Raw genomic sequence first — 21923 nt, 5'->3', positions numbered from 1 at the left:
AAAAGCTTTGTGCGGCCCGCTCGCGGGTTGCTAAAAGGCTATGACTTTGCATGAACGGAGTGCATTGGTTTCGGATTCCCAGGGATTAGGGAAAACGTCCAGACAAATACCCTTGCGTGTACATGGTTCGCGATTGTTTAATAATTGGTAGTTCGGTGGTGGAAGCGGTAGATATTTGAAGAGACTTGTTCTAGAAAACCCTAAACATGTGTGCCTTATTGTGATGTCCGCTTGACACTTGTCTTTGAATTTGTTTTGTCTTCTTCCTGTCACAAATAATCTGCTTGTCCTATGCAAAATTAAGACGCAATTGACGCTATCACACTACTGTCCTGTGGTTGTGTCGTCCGCTGTTCTCCACGTCCCACGACGTCGACTTAAACCTTCTCTATACTTCGGTACCGCCCACCCACCTACCAACAAACCTTATTGTCGCGTGGCCGCTCGGACACATCTCCATCCCTTCCTTCCTTGAATAATTCATACACATATACTCGGTACACAAAACATTCATCTACCCGACGTCGCGTAACACATTGATCCCGACATATATCAAACCCTTGACATTCAGCCGGGAGACGACCTCTCGATATCTCAGATAGCCTTCGACGGACAATGGACGTATTGAAAACGTACGGAGCACACACACAGTCAGGTTGTGATATGACTTAAACGGTGTTTTGCTTTTCTTGTACTACACACGCGCCGTGCTGTTTGTCTCTCATGACATCTGACAGCCGGTTTTGACAGCCAGCCCAGGGCTGTTTAAGAAGAGACAGACCCGCATCGCCCACGCGAGAGAATGTTTCATACAAGCGTGCGAGCCGCCGTTACGTCTTTTGTGGTGGTGGTGGTGGTGGTGGATCATCTTTAAAGCAAGGGAGAGGCATGCGTATGTACGTTCGGCGCCTAGGGGAAAAGTATGATGCTTGTGTTACGCCAACGACCGTTGGTCTGTTTCTGGTTTTCATTTTTCTTTTCTTGGTTTTGAAGTATGGTCATAGCTACAGAAAGGACGGAGTAACCATCATCCCATATCCATTGTCAACAGAATCCCCTATTGAAGTCCGTGACTTACGCCGCCGCAGCCCGTGCCCGGGCGGAAGTTACGAAGGAATGAAGGATCAATACTCCGTCGGAGGGCCTTATTTCAACTGAAACGATGTTTATTTCGACGACAGTTGTTTTCCCTTCGTCTCTGTTGGTTCTGCGGCGTGTGGTATGTGTTGATCATGTGTTGGTATTGCAAGTCCATATTTGATAAGTGCCCGTCATGGTGGTCGTGGTGATGGTGATACTGCGGCGCGCTGTATGGTTGTCGACAATCCATCGTCAAATGACGAAAGGACTAAAAGGAAATAAATCAATCGCGCGTGAGATTATTCGTCTTGTCTTCCTTTTTTCGATATTAATACGCCTCATTCAATGTCCGATGCATGCGTAGGATTGAGGCGTTGCGTCCCTTCTCATCAGCTAGTTATCACATCTCACCCACGTATTACCAGTATAAACAACTACCCCCAGATCCTGTCTAGATCAACAAGAACTGATCGAGTCAAAAATTTCATGGTTTCTAATGAATTTCCAATGCCTCTTTTATTTTGATATCGATGGGAAACTCGATATTGTGTCGACGTTCCCCAGGGTGTAATTTCTTTTCAATTTAGTAGATAGTTGTTAGGTTGTGTTGGTAGAAGAAATAAAACAACATACGAGAAAGATCAAAAAACTAAATAAAATCCACAACCAACGAACGAAACCTGACAAATACAAATAATTTCATGTATACATTGAACGATCTTGAAAATACGATGAAACTAATTTTGAAAAATAAAAAAGTGAAAAATTGGGGATGTTAAGGCATAAGGTGTCTAGTGCACTGGCGTGTATGCGACCGTACTGCGTACGGCACGGAAATTTCGACCATATCCCCCCGTTATCACACGCCGCATGACGGAAGCGGGTAAGGATGAACGCGTCGAATTTCGACTGAAAATTCACACGTATCGGAGATTTCCATGCGATGGGGCGGGTTGGTACTGACTGAAGGTACGTTTTGGCATTTAGCTGGGTGTAAGGCCATTTATATGAGCCTTGGCGATGATTTCTCTGAGCGTGATACGGTGGATGGCATGATCACGTTGGAGAGCGTGCGAGGTGGCCATGGTACACGGAAGGGGAGCTCAGGATGGGTTTGATGCAGCGTGTGGGGAGAGGTGGTTTGGGCAGGACATCGATGGAGGCGCTCGCTCTTGGGGTCTCACAGCTTTAAGAACGCACTACGATCGGACGTGTGATAGGGAAGAGAGAGGCAGTGGAATGTGTAATGCAGGGAGATGGCAAGACCAAATTGAGGCCTAGGTGTAGCACAAAGCAGATACTAGGAAAACTGTTTCTATCGAGTGGTGTCCAAGCCAGCCTTCGTTCGTTATTACGAAGGTCACTGGGAAAAAGTATGGTTATCGCACCTAATCCTACTCAACTACCTATACATGTCAAAGACTTTGGTGAGGGGACTTCCCCCCTACACAAACCAATGATCGAGTCGAAGGTGGACGGTCCATCCAACGCCGTGCTAAGTAAAGCAAATGTCAAGCTGCTCAAAATATGGCTATAGGACCCAGGGTAACCCCCACGGTGACTGTGGGAACCTTGAACTAGACCATCGCCATGACTTGCGCATGCATGAGGAAGTATGCAAATGCCTTCCATAGATCAACCAAGAAACGCCTTGCCGCGCACTTGCAGCAGTAATTGTGCCACCCTATTATGTATTGGAATCAAACGAGGTCGGGAGCTTCCCTCCCCTCCCCCAGTGTCAAGCACCATCTTACATAGACCTCATCCAACCCCAGGGGCTCATTTCTTCATCTTGCCCAAGAAACCTTCCAGGTCAAATTCTTCTTCGTATTGTCTCTCATCCCAGAGCTCACCCAGTTCGTCGAGGAAGCCCTTCTGTCCCTTTTCACGCACAGCACCGGTAGCATCAACAGCGTCATTTTCGTCAATGCCCGTTCCATTGTCGTTCGATGGTGGGGGAGGCAAAGCTGCAGGATCAGCAGAGTCGGCCGATACATTGAAGAGGTCGAGAATCTGGTCTGTTTGCATAGAACCTAGACCTGCGTTCTGTTGATTGACAACAGTAGAAGCAACGTCGATCTTGAATCGTTGAAGACTGCGAACTTTTTAGTATCGTACTCAAAGGGGAGTGAAATAGCTGAACTTACTTAAGAATCTTCTCTTCGAGGGTACCGCGGGTGACGATGCGGTAGACGTTGACAACCTTCTTCTGACCAATGCGATGCGCGCGGTCCATGGCCTGAATATCCTTTTGAGGATTCCAATCATGCTCGACAAAAATGACGGTATCGGCTCCGGTCAAATTAAGACCCAATCCACCGACAGAAGTTGTCAGCAGGAGGACATCGTAGGATGGATCAGAGTTGAACTTGTTGACGATGTCCTGGCGTTTGGTGGCATCCACAGAGCCATCAAGGCGCATGTACTGCACAGAAGGCAACATCTTCTGCAGAACGTTGGTCTGCACCAAGTCTAGCATTTCCTTCATTTGACAGAATACAAGAGCGCGATGCTGGGACACTGCTTCGGGCAAATCGCCGTTTGAGTTTGCACTCTTGTCTTTCTCGACATCGGCAGCGCCTATGCCGCAGTCAACCAGCAAGTCTTTCAGAGCCCCGAGCTTAGGAGCGTGGGCGATGTCTTCAAGGGATGTGTTGTGTTGTTTTAGGTAGTGTTGGGTCGCGTCATATTGCTTGTGCGTTGGCTTTATGACCATTGCCGGAGAATTGCAGAGCTTCTTCATGTACTGCAGGGCCTGGAAAATATGCTGCTTACTCTCACGGTCCGCAGCGCCGGCTTTGTTCTGTATCTCTTTACCTTCCTTCTTGGTAAAGTCTTCGAACAGCTTCCTCTGGAGGTCTGAAAGATCACAGTAGTAATTCTGCAGGATCTTTGGAGGTAGGTCATCGAGGACCTCTTCTTTGAGTCTGCGAAGCAAGAAAGGCAAGACTTGCTTGTGGAGCGCTTCGATTGCAAGCGCACCCTTCTCTTGTTCCTTGGACGACGATTTGGCGAAGCGAGACGCCGCGATAGGCTTAGCAAAGCGCTCTTGGAAGACTTTCTCTGAACCCAAAAAGCCTGGCATAAGGAAGTCAAAGAGAGACCAAAGCTCGAGCACGTTGTTCTGAATAGGAGTACCAGAAAGAATCAAACGATGGTTGGACTGGAAGTTCTTGACACTTTGACTGGTCTTGGACTTTGAGTTCTTGATAAGGTGGCCTTCATCAAGAACACAGTAATTCCACGCAAATGGCTTCAAGATGTCATTATCGTTACGGCAAATGTCATAAGATGTGATGACAATGTCGACATCATTCAATTGCGATCTGTACTGTTGGCGGACGGAAGGTGATCCAACATATGCGACTGAACGTAGGAACGGAGCATATTGTCGAATCTCCTGCTGCCAATGGCCCGAGAGCGTTGGAGGGCAGACAATGAGAGAAGGTAGGCGGCGGAAATTTGGATCCTGGGTCTTCGCAAATTCCTCTGCGCGGAGATGATGGTCACTGGCCACCATGCAAAGGGTTTGCAAGGTCTTTCCGAGGCCCATGTCGTCACAAAGAATGCCATGAAGGTTGTAACGATTGAGGAACGCAAGCCAGTTGACACCATCTTGCTGGTATGATCGCAGAGTCGCCTTGATCCCGACAGGGATTTCGAAGGGCTCAACCTTCTTAGCATCGAGCATCTGCGCAACGAATTTGCGTTCTCGGTCTCGACCCTTCAAGAGGCTTTCGGGTAGACCAGGTGGGTCGGGAATACCGGCCTCAAGAGGAACAAGCTTGACTAAGGTTGCGAAGCTAGTGGTGGCTAAGAGTCGGACATCATTGTCAGAATCACTCATCCTTCCCAAAACTGGGGTAATGAGGAAGATGACATAGGGAAGGATGGCGTCCTCCATGACGTGGATCAGATGATAAATGCATTCGATCGCACCTTGGCGGCTGTGCACGTTGCCGGCGTTGTTGATTCCTGGAAGGACATTCTCTACAAGCATGGTGATGCCTTCAACAGACATGACGCTACAGATTGTGGCAAAGCACTTAGCAGCCGCATAGCGTAGAACGTAGAGTTTAGATTGTAGAGCTTTGGCGATGAGCGGTAAAAGGTCCTTGACGAAGCCGCGAACATCGGGATGAAATTTACCGACGAGGGCTCGTAGTGTCGACAGACCGTCGACGACTTCCTGGCCGAAGACGCCATCTTCAGCGGCAATCTCGGCGGGGAGTGTATCTTCGGTGAAGGCACGTTTGATGGGAGATTCGATCAGATCTTTCAAAATTGGCACCTTTTCGAATACTTCGCTCCCAAACTTCTCAGCAACTTGCTCTAGGGCTTCACGCGCACCCCGACGTGTAATACGGGCAGCCTTGGATTCTTCTGCAAACTTAGCAGCATCCGGATGATCGCGGATGTCCTCATCTTTCTTCAAAGTGAGAATGCCGGTTTCGATATGTGCATGGCCGTGGAATTCTGGCGTTTCTGCAGTTTCCATGCAGTAGAACTTAACCAGATTTCCTACGACCTTGTTTACAACGACTGGCTTCTTAGCATTGACGAGGTGGAAAATAAGTCCGGCGACAGCAGCAGCTGAACGTCTTTGCAGGTCTACATTCTCCTCCTTCTTCACACTGTCCATCATTGCTTTGATAGTCAACGCGGGCTTCTTGGGTGGAGAGTTAAGTGCAACCAAGGCGCCTGCAGCAGCCGCCTTGATTCTGATGTCGCGCTCTTCCTTGATGTCCTTGGCCTCCTGGAGTGTAGTCTCTACTTCCTGCTTCGCTGCTTCTAATTGATTTATAAAAAGCAAGCGATTGGCAGGATTCATAGCTTTCTTCATTTTCTCAAATTGAACGTCGATGATCTTATCAGCATCTGCAGTAGAGAATGCATACTGGCTCGCAGAAGGATCACCTTGCACAACCACAGCAATCTGCGGGAGACTTGTAACACCTGCATCGCGGAAGATGTTCAACAACACTGTGCAACGTGTGCGGACGACGAGAAGCTTGGGAACCAGGTCTTCATACGCGGTCGGCCTCTCTCCTTCCACAACCGGAACAAGGGCTTCAGCAAAGGAGCTAGAGAGTGCGTCCTTGCTGGCCAGTAGCTTACCGAACTCTTCAATGACCATGGCTGCCGTCAACTGGGTAGTAGAATTGGTTGACGACAGTGGAGGGAGTAGTTTGGACTTGAAGGTCTCTAGGCGTGATTGCTCAGGCCAGACGGCCATGGCTTTTCCAAGAGCTTGAGCAGCAAATATCCTGGAACGAACCATGACTTCAGCACCAACGAGTTCTAGATCACCCGTGATCATGTGGCCATCCACATTATGAGATGGCGTGGAAGGTGTCGGGGTGGACTCCTCCTTGCCCATTCGCGACTTCTTTCTCTTCTTCGCATTCGGTTCGCCGGTCGAACCAGGTGGTGTGGATCTTCGACTCTGTTGCATGCTAGGTGGTAAGCCCATTGCTTGTCCGGATGGGCGGATGAGGAGAGAGGGGTCCATAGCGATTGGATGGCGAGGAACACCAATGGGAGTGAGCGTTAAAGGAATTATTGAACCTAGAATTGGTGTGAGGTGCGTAGGCAATTGATTTTCACCATCAACAAGGGTATCGATAACGGCAGTCCATAATTGCATCGACAGCTTCAATACTCCCTCATTCCGTTCAAGGAGAATGTTCTGGAAAATCAACTGCAAGGCTTTGCTGTCGATCCACCCATCAGAGCCAGAGTCCTGGATGTTGAGGAAAGTCGTCAAAGCTCTTAGTACTGCAGCGCGAACACTGGTAATAGTGTGACGTAGGAAAGGGAAGAGCCTTGGTACTAATTCGTGAAACGACTGCGATGGGTCATGACGGGCATTGGCTTGCATGGCTTTGAGGACCTCGGGGAAACTACAAAGTTTGGCGAGCAGGTCCATGATGAAACCAGTACTGGCACTCAAGTCGTCTTGCAGATTCGAAAGACACGACCATACTTGGTTGATGAGATTCTCCAGAGTATTAGGTCGCATTTCAACAAATTCCTTGGCGACAGGAATCAGAGTAGCTGCGCTGATTGCCCGGACGTCGTCGTCATAATCGGAGAGGCCCTTGATGACTGCCGCTAAAACGCCATCCATTAAGTCGGCATCATCTAGGAGCAGATCGTTCCGTACCGCGACAAGGTAGCGAAGACCTATCATACCGCCCTGGCAGACTTGCCAAATGGCCATGTCCTCGCTTCCTGGCTGGAAGATGAGACGGTGGAGGACATGAAAGGTGGCGATGACATTCTCTCGCGAAAGATGCTGTAACAGGGCTCCCAGTGCTTGGCCTGCTGTTTCACGTATTGGCGCTACTGCATTGTCAGATGTGTAGTCGGCAAAACGATCGAGCATAAAGACGCAGCAAATTCGGCATGCAATATCATTGAGCCACTTCTGGTTGGACAAATCATTCTGGGAGCGCGTTTTGCTTTTCACTCTTCCAGCGCCACCGCCATGAACGCGGAGGATTTCACGAAGACCCATGGCGGCACCATGACGAACTTCCCATGAGGGATCGAACAGTTCCACAGTCAGGAATTCGGTCACCCTCTCGTATGGCCACTCGAGGCCCTCCTCCTCCGATTCTGTCTGGAATGACGATTTGTCTGGTATCGGCGCGCCCTTGAACTCCTTGACAAACTTAGAATCATCGTCACCTCCCTTGCGATCGAGTGAAAAGTAGTCCCCAACCCCGTCGCCCTCCTCGCCATTCTCCTGCTTGCTTTCCTGTTTGATGGCATGTGGTTGTGATGAATTTGATGGAGTCTGCGGTTGCTCATTTTGAGAGTTTTGACGACGAGGGCCAAGGTCAACGATTTGGACTTTGTTAGCCTTATTATGCAGATCTTTCTTCGCCTTCCTCTTAAGCATGTTCAGCTGTCGCTTGCTGAGGCCCGACTGCTCGCCACCCGTAGGTGTGGCACCTGGAGGTGGCGATGATGCAACAGCAGATGGAACGCTATCAGTACGGGCAACGTTGGTGTCGATGCGATGCGTTGCAGGTGTTTTTGGTCCTGGAGTTTGTGCAGTAATGTCATTCTCGTTGACGAGCTCCTCTTCGATATACTCACCGCCCAGGCCAAGTCGGGCAGTAAGTGTCTTTTTCTGGTGCTTGAGGCGATCTGCGGGGTCCATAGCGGCCATCTTGTAGTCGTACTCTCTACCGGCGCTACCCAGCAATGTTTTACCGAATTTCAAGATCGAGGGCAGATCGAGGGCAGAGAGCTCGAGCTGATTCTCGTTTGATGTCAGGGTTTCATCCCCATTCTCCTCTTTCTTCACGGCTGAACCGTTTGTCTCATCCTCCGATTTGACATGGCCGTTCGCTTCGGATTTCGCCTCTGGCTTGATGGGCTCGTCTTCGGCATTGGGATCAAACTTTTCGGCATTACCGACGATGCCGCCCACAGCTTTGGCGGCAGCGACACGAGTATCCCAGCTCTTGGACCGAAGATAGGGAATGACGCGGGTTAGTAGATTGAATAGCTCATCAGGATGTTGCTTTTGGACATCCGCGAGTTGGTCTGCAGCCGTGTTGCGAATCAATGCGGTGCTGCCGGTCTCGAGGAGGCTTGGCAAATGTCAGCGAAGAAACATGAGGGACATTAATAGAAGGTAGTGAATGGGTGTAAAACAATGATGCGCTGCGCGCCGTGCAATACAGGGAAATTGAGAAGATTTCCGGGGACGGAGAACTGTAGACTTACGTCACGAGGCGATCCAATCTTGTGGCACTGTGAGAGTGGTTAGTAAAATAATAGAATTGGAAGATGCATACATGCACACGTGCATGCAGCAGGCGGAAGATGTACGTACCTCATGATTGTGATGGGTTGATGATGGGTCGGCTTAGTTTGGTGCCGACCGGGTTACGGTTATTATAAATTAAAGGAGGGCAGTTGGGTGGATGGGAGGCACAGCCATCAGTAGGGCGTGGGAACAATGAATTCAATCATTCGTTATAGAGTATGAGACAGGCGAGAAAGAGATGGGCGACGATGATATGATGATAATGGTGATAATCAATCAATCAATTAATTTTGTGATGATGCGACGACACCTTCCTTTCTGTGTGGATGTGATGGTTGATGCCTAGTCGACTAGAGTAGTGACGGTTCATTCAATAATGGTGGATAGGTGAGGGTGAATGAATAAGGTCACGTGCCCGAAATGGGGACGAGGTGCAGCGTGTTGTGTTGTGCTGTGCTGTGTGCTGTGCTGTGTGATGATGGGTGTGATCCCTGTTCTGCCGCTGGTCGATTGAAGGGGTGGGTGGGTGAATCCGTTTTTTGGTGGGAGGCGAGCGAGTTTTACTTCTACCTTCTTATGTAGCCAGCCCGTCCACGGGTGTGTTAAAAAGTCCTTGGCGCGCAGCACGGGCCCGTTTCATCACCCTTTTGAGCAGAAAAGTCTTCCCCATCATCATCTTCATCATTCAACCTCGAGAGTCCAAAACCATCAATAGAATAATACTACTCGTTTGTGAACTTTGTTTCATTTCCGCGATATCTATTGCCTAACTATGTTATTCTTGGACGTGTAATGAGGTGTGTTCTGCTGTCGCATGGCAGGTACTTCCCACGCTCTTTCCCCCTGTGTCCTCCGGGGTAGACGGGCTACGGGCAGCGATTGGCTGGTGGCAGGAGAGAAGCGCAGGATGAAAGAGCTGACCGTGGTCCCGTCGCGCTTCCCAACTTCTTGTTGCTTTCTTCCCATTCTCCCTCTCACTCCGTACAACACATGTACACAGTACTCATACCTTCCCACACATCTCTCACATAATGATAATGATAAAGTTAACAATAATAATAATATCACACCCCGCCTCTTGCTTGGCCTGTTATCTCGTCGAGTCGACGGAGTACATATCTGTCTCTTCCGTTCTCTGCTCGTTCGCGCCTCGTCTGGTCAAGCTAATCCCGATATGGCCCGACTGCCTCATTTGCTTTGTATTCAGGAAAATCTTCTTGCCGGTCGCTCCCAGGCTACCTCGTCAGCCTTCCAGCCACGGCATCGCATCGCATCGCATCTCATCTCAGCTTTAGAGATTCGGTTCATCATTCATCATCATTACTCCGTACTAGATCTGACATTTCGTGGTTTACCTTTACAGAGCATACACTCAATACGGTGTAACATGTTCATTTTGTCGTTGTTTTGTGAATGCATACATTATCGGATCTAGTAAGCATCGCATGCCAGTCGACACTTCTCGTTCAGACTTGAGTAACCTACTGTGTACGGCCTGCATGCATCTTCATAGGACACCTGTCGAATCTGCCAGCTGTACTCCGCACACTTCTAGCCAATCATTCAGTCAAACTTCGCTTGTGTTCAACAAGGCTGAACATGCGAGAAGCCTTCGCCGGCTGGCTGCAGCACTGCAAATACGCTGGGCGTGGTACAGCACCTAACCATCAGTGAAGGGGGGAAAGAACTACGTGTTGCCAAAGGAATAAAGTCTTCGCCAGAGGTGTTCGTTGCCAAAGAATGATCATTAAACCCTTTTCTGAGCAGCAATGCGCAGATCCACCACATGCAGCGCAGCACAAAACCCTCGCGCCTCGCTTGACAAGCACAAGAGATCACCGTTGATCGACGTTGCGGCTTAGCGTAATGCACCTCCTGCTTTGCGCAGGCTCCTGTCTGACGTTGCCTGCCGTGTCTGCTTGGGCCTTGCCCTGCCTCTTTCTTGAACGCCTGCTGCCTGTCGCATGGCGTACACACACAAGCACAAAGCGGTTCAGCTAATGACAAAACTTACCATTGCTATCAACCCTCTCTGAAAAAACGAAAAGCTTTTCACGATCGTTCTCTATCTGTAGAGATCTATCGGAAAATTCACAATTCACCAGTATCGAACCGCGCACGCAAGCGTATGGGCCGGCCCCACTTGTTATGCATAGTGCCGTCCTTGGGGACACAACGCTACTACAGTCTACTTCAATCAAAATCAATAATTATTAAGATACGACGAGGTTGTTAACACCCATGGATCGTCCGAAAATCTCCGATCCGCATGACATCCTTTATTCCTACTACAAGCACTCGGCGGGAAAGTGTTCACCTGCTACTAGTCTACGACTAATATCCACTGTTCACGATTGCGCACTTAGTCAGGTCTGATGTACTATGCTCCGTGAAGATTTGTCTGGAGGTAAACTACCTAAGATAATCATGACATACGATCGACCTGAAACCAACAACACCACCTCCTAGCGAGTATCTTCCTTCCGACACGAGCAGATCTGTATCAAATCTATCACAACACCCCAATAGAAGCTATTACCACCGCGGGAGCTAATTAATCCTGTTTATATAGAGGGTTGGCACTTCGTGCTTGCCCATGGCTAGGATTTTATGCTCACAACCGTACATCCGCGTTTCAAGGCTGTTAATTGGCTACAGTATGCTCTGATACTAATCGTACGTTTGCGAGACGTTAAGACGGTCAATTGGCCACAGTGCGCTCTTATATAGCCACTTCAGAATGACAAGGGTCAACCCGAGAAGGAGCCTGCCCTGTCAGAACCAGTAAAGAAGAAGAAGAAGCGAATAGACGAGCCAAATCACGGCTCTGCGGTTGAACATATCTGTCAATGCAATTGCGGTGAATTCAAGAGGTGGTAGCAGCCGGTAGTCACTACATCTAGTCGCTATGGCAATGGGTCCCAAGCACTCAGTCCAATGCCACCCAAACGGAATGAACGTCTCCATCATCACACACTACATCTCCACAGACCAATGAGAAAGGCAACGGCAAGAATCGTATCGGGACAGGAGGATCCCATGATCCGATTCAGATTGGTGATGATACGCCTGCGCCTGCTGCACCTGCGCGGAACTTGTTCCCAAATCTCCAGGCTCATAAAGAGAAAATTCTTTGTGTCATACACGTAAAAACTGTCTTATGTGCTCAATTACGACAGGCTCTCTACTACCTGAGCCAAATGAGCAGCACATCAGACACTTTCCGAATTTCCGCTCAAGCAAGATCACATGTCTTAACATATGGAGACTTGCTATCGCTTTCACATAGATCATGGCTAAGTATCGGGATTCTGGATTTCGCGATTGATGCAACATGTACCAAGCATGCATTAGACAAGAACATTGGTATCTTCTTTGCCTCAGATACCTATTCAATCCTATATTCACCAAGAGTTGGAACTACCTTTGCAGATTGGATGCGTCAATCATTTCTATTTCTTATGGACAGAAAGGTCACTAAGATTGTAATGGCGACAAACCTACTCAACTTACATTGGGCTGTAATAGCCCTCGACAGGAAGAAGCTATCTGCAAGCTTGAATGATTCTATGGAGAACTTTGCGCCTTTTGTATTGGAAGACATTTGTTACGACATTCTACGCGCCTTACGACAGGTCCACGGATCAGAATGGACTATACCGATATTCAAGTGGAAGGTTTCAAAAATCACAAGCGAACAACAATCAAGTCACTACGATTGCGGAGTATATGCCATACACAACGTCTTTATGTCTACAAAGCCAGATGACATAGTAGCATACGAATCTCCACTTTGTGGAATAAGACATCGGGTTATGTTGGTCAATTTTGCCATTCCTCATATCTTTGACCAGGCACTGAAGATGGGCGTATCACCAGCAGAGGATAAGACTATTACCTCTTTCCTGACTGCGCATGTATCTGTTAAGGCGTATCCAACTACTATGCTTAACACGAAAGCTTGTAGAGCGCCCAAAACAAAAGCTTTACCAATCATGAAAGCTCTACCCCGCGAACTCATGAAAGATCTCCCAGAAGCTGCGCCTTATGAGGCAATGGCAGAAATAGAAGTTTTGCGGCAACCAATTGTGGAAAATCGCCAGCTTGCCGCACCTGTTGAAATGGTATTTTCAATGAAGGATCTGTCGAAAACAGAGGATGTGTCGTTTTCTGATAAGAGATTTTCGTCGTTAAAGAAAGATCCAACCAAAAAGAAAGAGCCAACCAAAAAGAAAGATCCAACCAAAAAGAAAGATCCGCCAAAAACGAAAGTCTCAACTAAAAAAAAAGGTCTAGCAATAGAATGTCCGCCTGAAATAAAGTTTGTGCATACGCCAGTCTATGCAACTCTCGCAGAATACATAAGTGAACGTGGGCATCCGCAATCGCTGTGCATCTACCACAATGCAATCTGGGATAGACAACCAAGGTCGAAGCCACAAATGGCAGAGTGGCTGATATCAATCTCCAGTATTCCTGGATCTCGATCTTTGCATCAGAGAGAGCTTTTTTACTGGTTATATAAAGCACCAGAGAACAAAGGTCAAACGACTGTAATAAATCGCAATTGCAAGGTCGTCAAGAATGCAACGCCCTTTGGGAGATATTTCTCTATGTGTGACGTTGAGGACAAAGGGGTGCACTCGCACAAACCGACACCGACGCCAAAGCTACTCGCGCCACTTACGCCTGAGGATCTAGGTCAGCTACGAATGGAACCACACAGTCAGTCCTATTTAAAGGATACCCTCCCCAGGATCGGGAATACATCCTCTAGGTATTTTACGCCAGATCAAGCTCAAGTGTGCACAAAAGGCATATTGCTTGGTATACTTCTCATCGTGAAGCAATCGCAAAAGCTTTCTATCACAACCTTGGGTATGAAAGTCTAAGGGATATCAAGACTTTTTCCTGTCTCCAGGACAGAAAGTATGACCCGCACATACTCTTACGCGTGTCAAATGTCCTAGCTATGGACATTGAAAGTGTGTCATCCAGAGGCCGATGGATCCTGCACCATACCTGTTCCGAAACAGCTAACCCATCCACTGTTCTTTCACTTATAAGGATGTTCTCCGCATGGGGGCACTTAAAGTGAATGTGGGTTTTCCTTCCTATGATGGCCTGTTCACGTCAATGGACCCTTTTAATGGTCTGAAAGGGTTTCCAAGGACAGAGTTCGAGCTTTTCATGATAATAAGATACTCGTCAACATTGAATGGAGGGTGATTACTCGAATATTGCTAAGTGTGGATATACCACAATCATAGTCGTTACTGTGCTGTATGCTCCTATTTGCTATAGAGAGTTGACACATGAGGCCGGCCCATGGCTAGTAATGTATACCCACAACAGTGCCTTTACGAGGTTTTATTGCGAGGATTTGAGACTGTTTACTGACTACAGTATACTCTTAAAAATAGATACTTTAGGTACAGAGGACGCATGGAGCTAGCAGGTGGCTAGCCTTACGTTGCATCAATCGAAAATTCCAGGATTCCAATGGTCAAACATGTTCGATCTGAAAACGATAACACGCCCGCTATAGTCAAAAACAAGCATCGTCTTATCAGACTGTAAACCAGAGAAGATAACCGAGCCCATGCTTTATCTCACACAAGAACTTGACAGGTGAATTGGGCATATTTGTTCTACCAATATCTACATTAGGTAGGTATTTACACTGATACATGTTGTGATTACACACGTACGATGCGAAAAACGTGCTTCCCGGGCTAGGGATCAGATCCAGCGCGTATGGATCATGATCACATTACTTTGCATCCCGCTTTCCCTTCGCCCATTCCCGCAATACATTCTTCTTTAGCTTTCCAGTGCTCGTCTTAGGAAGCTCCTCGACGACCTCGACCTCTCTCGGCACCATGAACTTGCTGATATCGCTCTTGTGCTTCGCCCACTCGATGACATCCTCGCCCTTCACAGACTCGCCTCCTTTGATCGTGATGAAGGCTTTCGGTCGCTCGCCCCAGTGCGAGTCGGGAACGGCGACGACCCCGACTTCGAGGATGGAGGGATGGGTCGCAAGCATGCCCTCTAGTGCGACGCTAGAGATGTTTTCGCCGCCTGCATCGTTCACTGTTAGCAGCCTGCATCTGATATATCAAACAAAGGGTTCTCAAAATAACTCACCGGAAATAATGATATCCTTTGCACGATCCAGGATCTGGATAGCACCATCGGGATGCCAAACAGCAAGATCACCAGAGTGATTCACACCGCCAGCCCATAATTTCCGCGTCGCCTCGGCGTCTTTGTAGTATCCCTTCGCACAGATATTGCCCTCGAAAACGATTTCACCAATCTCCTGGCCGTCACGCTTCACATCTATCAAGACGCCCTCGGGTTGTTCAGTTTTGATAACTCTAGCAGGTAATGACATCACGAAACCATGACCTTGCCTGGCCATCTTTGCGTACTTCTCCTTCACTGGAACTTCTTCCCATTCAGGCATGTGGTATCCCTTCGTGATGGGGCCGTACGTCTCCGTCAATCCGTATACGTGAACGGGATGCAGATTGAGATTCGTCATCTGTTCGAAGAGATGTGCGGTTGGTGGGCTAGCAGCGACGGTGACGCGGACAGGTCTATCGAGCTTCTCTGCCTCCTTCGCAGCACACAATAAGGTGTTCACCGTCGGTGCTGCATTGAAGTGGGTAATGTTCTCCTCCTTCAACAGCCTCCAGATCTCGGGATAATCGATCTTTCGCAAACAGTAGTGCGTGCCACGGACGGCCGTGACAGCCCAAGGAAACGTCCAGCCCGTGGCATGGAACATGGGGAGCGTCCAGAGATAACCGCACCGTCCGGTGTGGTAGTTGAGCCCAGACTCGATCACGTTACCGACAGCCGCAAGATAGCATCCTCGATGGGTATACTCGACACCTTTTGGCCTCGCGGTCGTGCCGCTCGTGTACGCGAGCGCAATTACGTCTTCTTCATTCTTCGCTTGCGCCTCCAAGCCTGCCCACGCCTTCCCGCCCGTCTCTCTATCATACGTCAACCCCTCCAACACCGCATCGTCGAACGGTCCCGACAATTGCCCCTCCGTCGCATCGGTATCCATATCAACGAGTACGGGAACATTCGGCCTCGCCTCTTTATACGCCCCCAACAGGTTCTCGAACTCGAAATCCGCGATGATGAGATCGACCTCGGAGTGCTGGAAGATATACGAGATGTCGTCCGTCTTGAGACGATAGTTCACGGCGACGGACACGGCGCCCGCGGCGGCGATGCCGAAGATGGACTCGAGGAACGCGGGCGTATTGGTGCTGAGTATGCCGACGCGCTTGTAGCCGTGCTTGCGCAGGAAGTATGCAAGTCCGCGCGCGCGGTCGGCAGTCTCTTGGTACGAGCGGCGGAGGATTTTGTTGTTCGCGGTTACGTGGTATATCGCAGTAGCCTGCACAGATTCCAGTCAGTGAGATGCACAATTGTGAACATTCGTGACAGTGTTCCACGCCAATGCGCCGCAATCCTTCACATATTTGCTCTGGATACCGGATGGAAAGAAAGTGAAAGCCATTGCGACCGTCAGCTCACATACCTCAGGTTCAATTGCCGCAGCACGTGGCAGAAAGCTCGTGGGGCTCAACGTATGGAAATTATGTCTGTGGTGGTATTCATGGCTGTCGCCCTCCTGCACGACTGGATCGCCTGGCACGGGCGAGGCCGACGTGAAATGCGACGCGAGCTTCTGGAGACGATCTAGTGGAGACATCTTTCGTCGAACTGCCGGGGAAGGGGAGAACAATCGCGATGTAATGGATTCAATCAATCCTCTGTGACGACAAAAGCTCGGGGGAGCTATTTGTGGGGGATGTGCAATGGTTCGAGTCCAAGTCAATCAATGCTGGGATTTGGATATGATGGAATATAGATACCCTTCTAGGTAATGAACGATCAATAAACAGTCTACCGACTTAGAGAAGCGGAAAATAGGAAATCAAATATTTGGTACAGGAGAAATGCGAATTGTACAGACGGAAGAGTTCGTGTTGTTGAAACAAGAACGAAAACCTGGGGTAGAGAGAGATAGGTCTGGCGGATGTAGGGGCGGGCGGGGAGAGCGATGACGAAAAGCCGAGGTCAAGCGGGATTGGCCAAGGGGAGAGGGAAGGATGTCGGAGGGTGATGGGGCTCCCCCCGACATCCTCACGAATAAATCCCCTCTGGTGAGATGATGGTGAGGATAATATGATGATGGTGATGATGATGATTAGGGGAACACAAGACTGTTGGAAGGGTGAATGGCAGACACACGTGATGAAGGCAGAGAAAATGACGACAGGGTAACCACCATACGGCGACACAAAAAGACGTTAGGTTGTGGAATGGGAAAAGTCCACTTGGAATTTCTAAAAATCGACAAGACTATAACGCCATCACGACATTACATACCAAAGACCATGCAAGCTCTGAGTTTTTTTCATTTCTTCTAGCCGTTAAAAAGAGAATATCAGAGACGTTTGCCCGAACCTGAAGAGACCCATGAACGTGTGAAGCAGTCGTGTGCCGATATGCTCATCTTTTTGCCAGGAAATCATTTCGAATGGTGGTCGGATATATGATTGAGGTTGAATGAATCCCATGAGACCAATGCAATTCGCGCCGACCCACGTCAACCTTTGGACACCCCGCCCTTTTCTATTCACCCCCAGCGAACAACGCTTAGTATCCGTACTCAGCAAGCTGCTGCTTGACCTTTCCGTCAACCTTGGCGGTCTTCTGGGCCTCGCTCAACTGCCTTCGGGCAGCCTTCTTGCGCTCGTAGTATGCGGCACCCTTGACTTTCCTTCGCTCCTCGAGCCTGCATCAACCATGTTAGTAAAGACCAGTTGCATATCCAACACGTGTGTGTACGTACCTGGCAACAACATCCTGGTACTTCCAGCCGAACTCGTGGCCGAGACGACCAACAGTGCAGTACTTGCGGCCGGGCTTCAACCTGAGGATACGGAGAGCCTGGGGAACGACAAGGCGCTTCTTCTTGTCGTATGGGGGTGGGACACCGTCGAAAGTCTTCAGGCGCTCAAGAGCGGCGGCACCACGGGCGGTCTTGTGGGGAATCATGCCACGGACGGTTCGCCAGAAGATCTTGGAAGGGGCGCGGAAGTGGAAGGGACCTGAGAATCGAATGTTAATTATCCAATTTCCATGTATGATTTTTGAGCTCCATTTGTGCGGAGCGGAATTCCGAATTACTTACCTCCACGGGTGGGGTTGTAACGAGTCTGCTTGCGGAGGAAAGCCTGGTACTTTACTGTAATCGAATTTTTGTCAGTGTCTGTTGGTACAAAATTGAAGCTCGTCCTGGCACGCGTGAGGATGTCGAGTGTGATCCATCTCAATCCAGCACCTTCCCCTTCAGGATAAATTCTCCAGTGCAATATGCCCAGGGCAAAATTGATCTTTCTCAACTTCCTCGACGCGTGCTCGATTCTCGGGGATGGTGAACGTACGCTTTGCTCGGAAGAACTCGCCAGAGATGTTGAGTGCCTCGCAGCGCACAACAACGATCTTCTGTCCGTTCAGCAGCTGCTTCGCGACCGTAGAGGCCAGGCGACCAAGAAGGTGACCCTTGCCATCGATGACCTGCCAGACAAATCCCAATGTCAGCCAAAGTGTTCCAATGTTGTAATTCGAAAAGGTTTGTGCGGAGCTGCAAATGACGATACAGACTGCATCGTCAAGTGCCCGGCGGAGTTCTCAGGATTCATGCTTGGAGTATTCACGTACAATGACCGGCTCGAAGGTCGACATCGTGCTTGATATGGGTTGAGGTGGTGCTGTTGTTAGTATGGGGGTCGGGAGAGGTTGAAAACTGAAAGTGTGCGCTTCCCTTAGGTGACATCCTCCTAACCGAGTAGTGACTAACGCAAAGCGGTAAGCGCGACACAACGATTTTGTTAATGATGAACACAGAAATAACAGCAGGAGGAATAATTCATTGAAACGAAGGCAGCATCGATGATATTTCTCAGATTTTCAATCGTTTCAATTCAAATGAAAGAGATTCATCATATAGATTTCGCAATGATAGGCACCAAGAGCTGATTCTGCGATTTCTTCTACAGAATCTGAATTCTCTGCGCAACCAGCAAGCTGATCTTTAGCCAAGCTGATTTCACATTGCCTGCAATGGTTCATTCGTGCCTTCGTCCCGAATGAAATCAAGAAGGCATGACCGGTAAACTTGTTGCAGATTAGCTGACTCTGCAATGCTCGAATGTCATACGTCCTTACCACTCTCAACCCAGAAAAATCCATGCATTCGTGCTTGTGGCCCGCCTCCAAAGTTACGAGCAACTATCGCCTGCAACCTTAGTTCTGCGTGGAATATTCACTCTGAGTGGATTGCCCATAGCAGGCTCATCTTGCTTTCCCTTTACCTGTGTTTCGTCCACGTTGGCGAACTTGAGGTCACCGTTCTTCTATGCAACTATCCACACCATTTGCATTCGCACTGCTGCACCTGACATTCATATTAGTGGTTGACCACTCAATATTGATAGGTGTATCGCACCTATATCTCACCTCGTCATTTCGCCAGTGACTTTGCTCCCAGATGAACACACCTTTGCGCATAGCTTTTCTTTGGGCTGTCCCGCTTTCCCAATGTTCCATCGAGCAAGTGAAGCATAGTCGTCATAAAACGCAACAGCGTGAACAACGAAATCTAGAGGCACCGAAAACGTGACGAATGCTTCGATTAATCTATTCTCATCAACACATCGAATAGCTGAAGGTAACGGAGATTGTTTCAACAAAGAGCTCATTACAATACCCCTGGGAGTGACGAGGAGACCCGGATCACTGACGGCTGTGTTAACAAATGTCCCTTGTTCCACTTGGGCATTCTCGAGGAGACAATTTCCACTAAATGGAAGTGTTTGATGCACATACGTTAGAAGATGTTGGCAACCGCGCCACACCAACCGCATTCCATCAAGGACTACCAGTCAGAGACAACACAAATGCCATTTTCAAGCAGTGATCCCCGGGCAAAGTATCTTCAGATCCCTGTTCCACTTGCGTTCCCCGAACAGCCGTATCTAGGTTGCTTGTTGAGCTTCCTATTTTCATGACTTGGATCCAGTTTTCTCGAAGTGGGAAACCCGGAATCGTCAGCGTTTGTAACGGAGAGAGACATACAGTTCAGACAATCTTAGGTAGCATCTTCTTTTTCCAACAATACTGGAGGATTATGAAGACCTGCAAGCAAATCGTCTTACATATCACACTGGGTATCAATAGCAGGGGGAGGTCATTATCTCTCATGTTTTCGACTTAACATGCGATATCCCCACGTCTGGCATGGAGACAGAGGCCATTCGCTCCTACGAGACACTGCGGAGTCACATACCAAGTCTCGCTCGTCACACTTCTTGACGTTCGCAGCCCTATTCAAAGCACTTCTGGATGCATGATTCACAGCCATAAACCAAAAATTGAAGATGCTATCGTCTCATATTGATTATTTAATGATGTTCTGATGCCATCGTATCTGGCCTCACTCGAATTGAGGTCTGTTGAGTGGATTTACCTCGAGGAAGCGCGTGTGTGAACTGTGCATTCGACGGACGGAACACATGGACGTGGGGTTGACCAGCGTTACGATTTGTGAACGTTGCGAATCCCGATGCAAGACTTTGGGGTATGACAGATTTGAACAGACCGTCTTCTCGATTCTCCCGGCTGTGGTCGTGTTCGAACAGGATACTGCGCCGTGACGCATGCAAATGTGCAACAAGCCTTTGCTAGGAAACAACACAATCACGGAATCTTAGGTATCGGCGCGGAATTTGTGCACCGTTGCTTTGTTCGAGTTACGGTGATAGCTATCAAGGCAGCGTGAATGGTCTGGAGCGGTCGCCACGAATTGAGAGGGGACTTGGTAGCCAGTATCGGCCAGGGCACATCCATCATTACTCGAAACACTTCCCAGACGAGTCTTGGTTGAGAGGAGGGGGTGGGGTTCAAATCTACAGTTTCTAAAGCTCCACCTTTGCATGACGCCCGACCGTGTGTGGCTCGTGTTATACTCGATTCCGAACGACGATGTGGCGGTGAGTGTGGCACCCTTGCTCGATTAGCATGCCAGCGACCCGCAAACCACGAGCGACGATGATCGCGGATTTCCCTTTTAGTGACCGACGCAGTGTGCTTCCCTAGTGTTTATCAGCATGACGCCACTTCTATCGGTCCGGAGATTGAGGCGAGTGCAAGGTCAAGCCTCAAATTACTTGGCCCAGCCTATCAGAGAGGATCACTTTGGCTGCTTCCAACGACTCCACGAGGGAGGGGATCGTGATGAACCCAATACGTAATAATGTGTAGCTATCATGACGGACAGAGTGTCATCAATTGGAAAGCCACCGTGGCTTAAGCGAGTTGAGCCATTGGAAGACTGTGGAGCCAAGCTAGAATCTTGGCCGGTTGGCGATTGTCAACACTAAACTCAGGCTGAGACTTTAGATTCCCTTGACGACATGTTAAGATTTGGCATAGACAGAACGAGACGCCGAGCTGCCTCGGTGAGACATGCATGGTTAGTTGATACTACTGGGTCGATTACCAACAACGATCAGACGATGGGGAAGCGTCCAGCAAGCAAGGATGAACAAGGGTGCAGCCAAAAGCGTGCAACATGAACCTGACTCTGTGCAAGAACTCAACTTGCCCAGCCCAAGAGTTGAGAATTTCCGCCCTCAAGGAATAACATCCCTGGGCTCCGACTTTAGTCCGACCAGCAGAAGATGCAGCGTGAAGTCGAGCTGTGTGCGCTGGACAACTGTACGGAGTATAACGAACGAGCAAACTGGCAGATGGATCTTTCTCTCTCGCCGAGGTTATCATTCCGAATGGTATAGAGGTCAGCCTGTGTGCAGTCCTTCTTGCTGACATGCTCGTACAGTGAAATAAGAGGACGCAGCTCGCATCGAATTGTTTCCTGCCTTCTTGGGACATCCGAGTATTGATTGGAAATATCTAGCGGGCCAGCGGACCCACAGATGTCTTTTGACTTTTGGGCTTT

General features: G+C 49.0%; 4 protein-coding genes across 4 annotated transcripts; 1 reads left to right on the top strand and 3 right to left on the bottom strand.

Moving 5' to 3' along the window:
- Nucleotides 1-2391: 2391 nt before the first annotated feature.
- Nucleotides 2392-9408, bottom strand: BU24DRAFT_361156 (uncharacterized protein). Its single transcript, XM_033524135.1, has 4 exons — nucleotides 8933-9408; nucleotides 8824-8850; nucleotides 3228-8687; nucleotides 2392-3175 (listed from the first exon to the last, which is right to left on the bottom strand). The coding sequence occupies exons 1-4, from the start codon at nucleotides 8935-8937 to the stop codon at nucleotides 2860-2862; spliced, it is 5808 nt and encodes a 1935-aa protein (XP_033388980.1). The 5' UTR covers nucleotides 8938-9408; the 3' UTR covers nucleotides 2392-2859.
- Nucleotides 9409-12019: 2611 nt separating this feature from the next.
- Nucleotides 12020-14198, top strand: BU24DRAFT_4959 (uncharacterized protein). The gene has a single exon (XM_033534162.1). It carries the CDS (start codon nucleotides 12067-12069, stop codon nucleotides 13756-13758), a length of 1692 nt encoding a protein of 563 aa, XP_033388979.1. The 5' UTR covers nucleotides 12020-12066; the 3' UTR covers nucleotides 13759-14198.
- A 441-nt stretch (nucleotides 14199-14639) lies between these two features.
- Nucleotides 14640-16607, bottom strand: BU24DRAFT_456693 (acetyl-CoA synthetase-like protein; the record flags this gene model as incomplete). The annotated part of the gene is made up of 3 exons (XM_033531466.1): nucleotides 14640-14950; nucleotides 15017-16289; nucleotides 16434-16607. The coding sequence occupies 3 exons, from the start codon at nucleotides 16605-16607 to the stop codon at nucleotides 14640-14642; spliced, it is 1758 nt and encodes a 585-aa protein (XP_033388978.1).
- Nucleotides 16608-17557: 950 nt separating this feature from the next.
- Nucleotides 17558-18649, bottom strand: BU24DRAFT_403732 (ribosomal protein L13; the record flags this gene model as incomplete). The annotated part of the gene is made up of 5 exons (XM_033525596.1): nucleotides 17558-17696; nucleotides 17754-18012; nucleotides 18096-18149; nucleotides 18349-18481; nucleotides 18626-18649. The coding sequence occupies 5 exons, from the start codon at nucleotides 18647-18649 to the stop codon at nucleotides 17558-17560; spliced, it is 609 nt and encodes a 202-aa protein (XP_033388977.1).
- Nucleotides 18650-21923: the final 3274 nt, after the last annotated feature.

The sequence above is a fragment of the Aaosphaeria arxii genome, assembly GCF_010015735.1.
Source record: "Aaosphaeria arxii CBS 175.79 unplaced genomic scaffold BU24scaffold_1, whole genome shotgun sequence".
NCBI lineage: Eukaryota > Fungi > Ascomycota > Dothideomycetes > Pleosporales > Aaosphaeria > Aaosphaeria arxii.
Note: the sequence above shows the minus strand (reverse complement) of the source record. Positions and strands in the feature narration are given on the sequence as shown.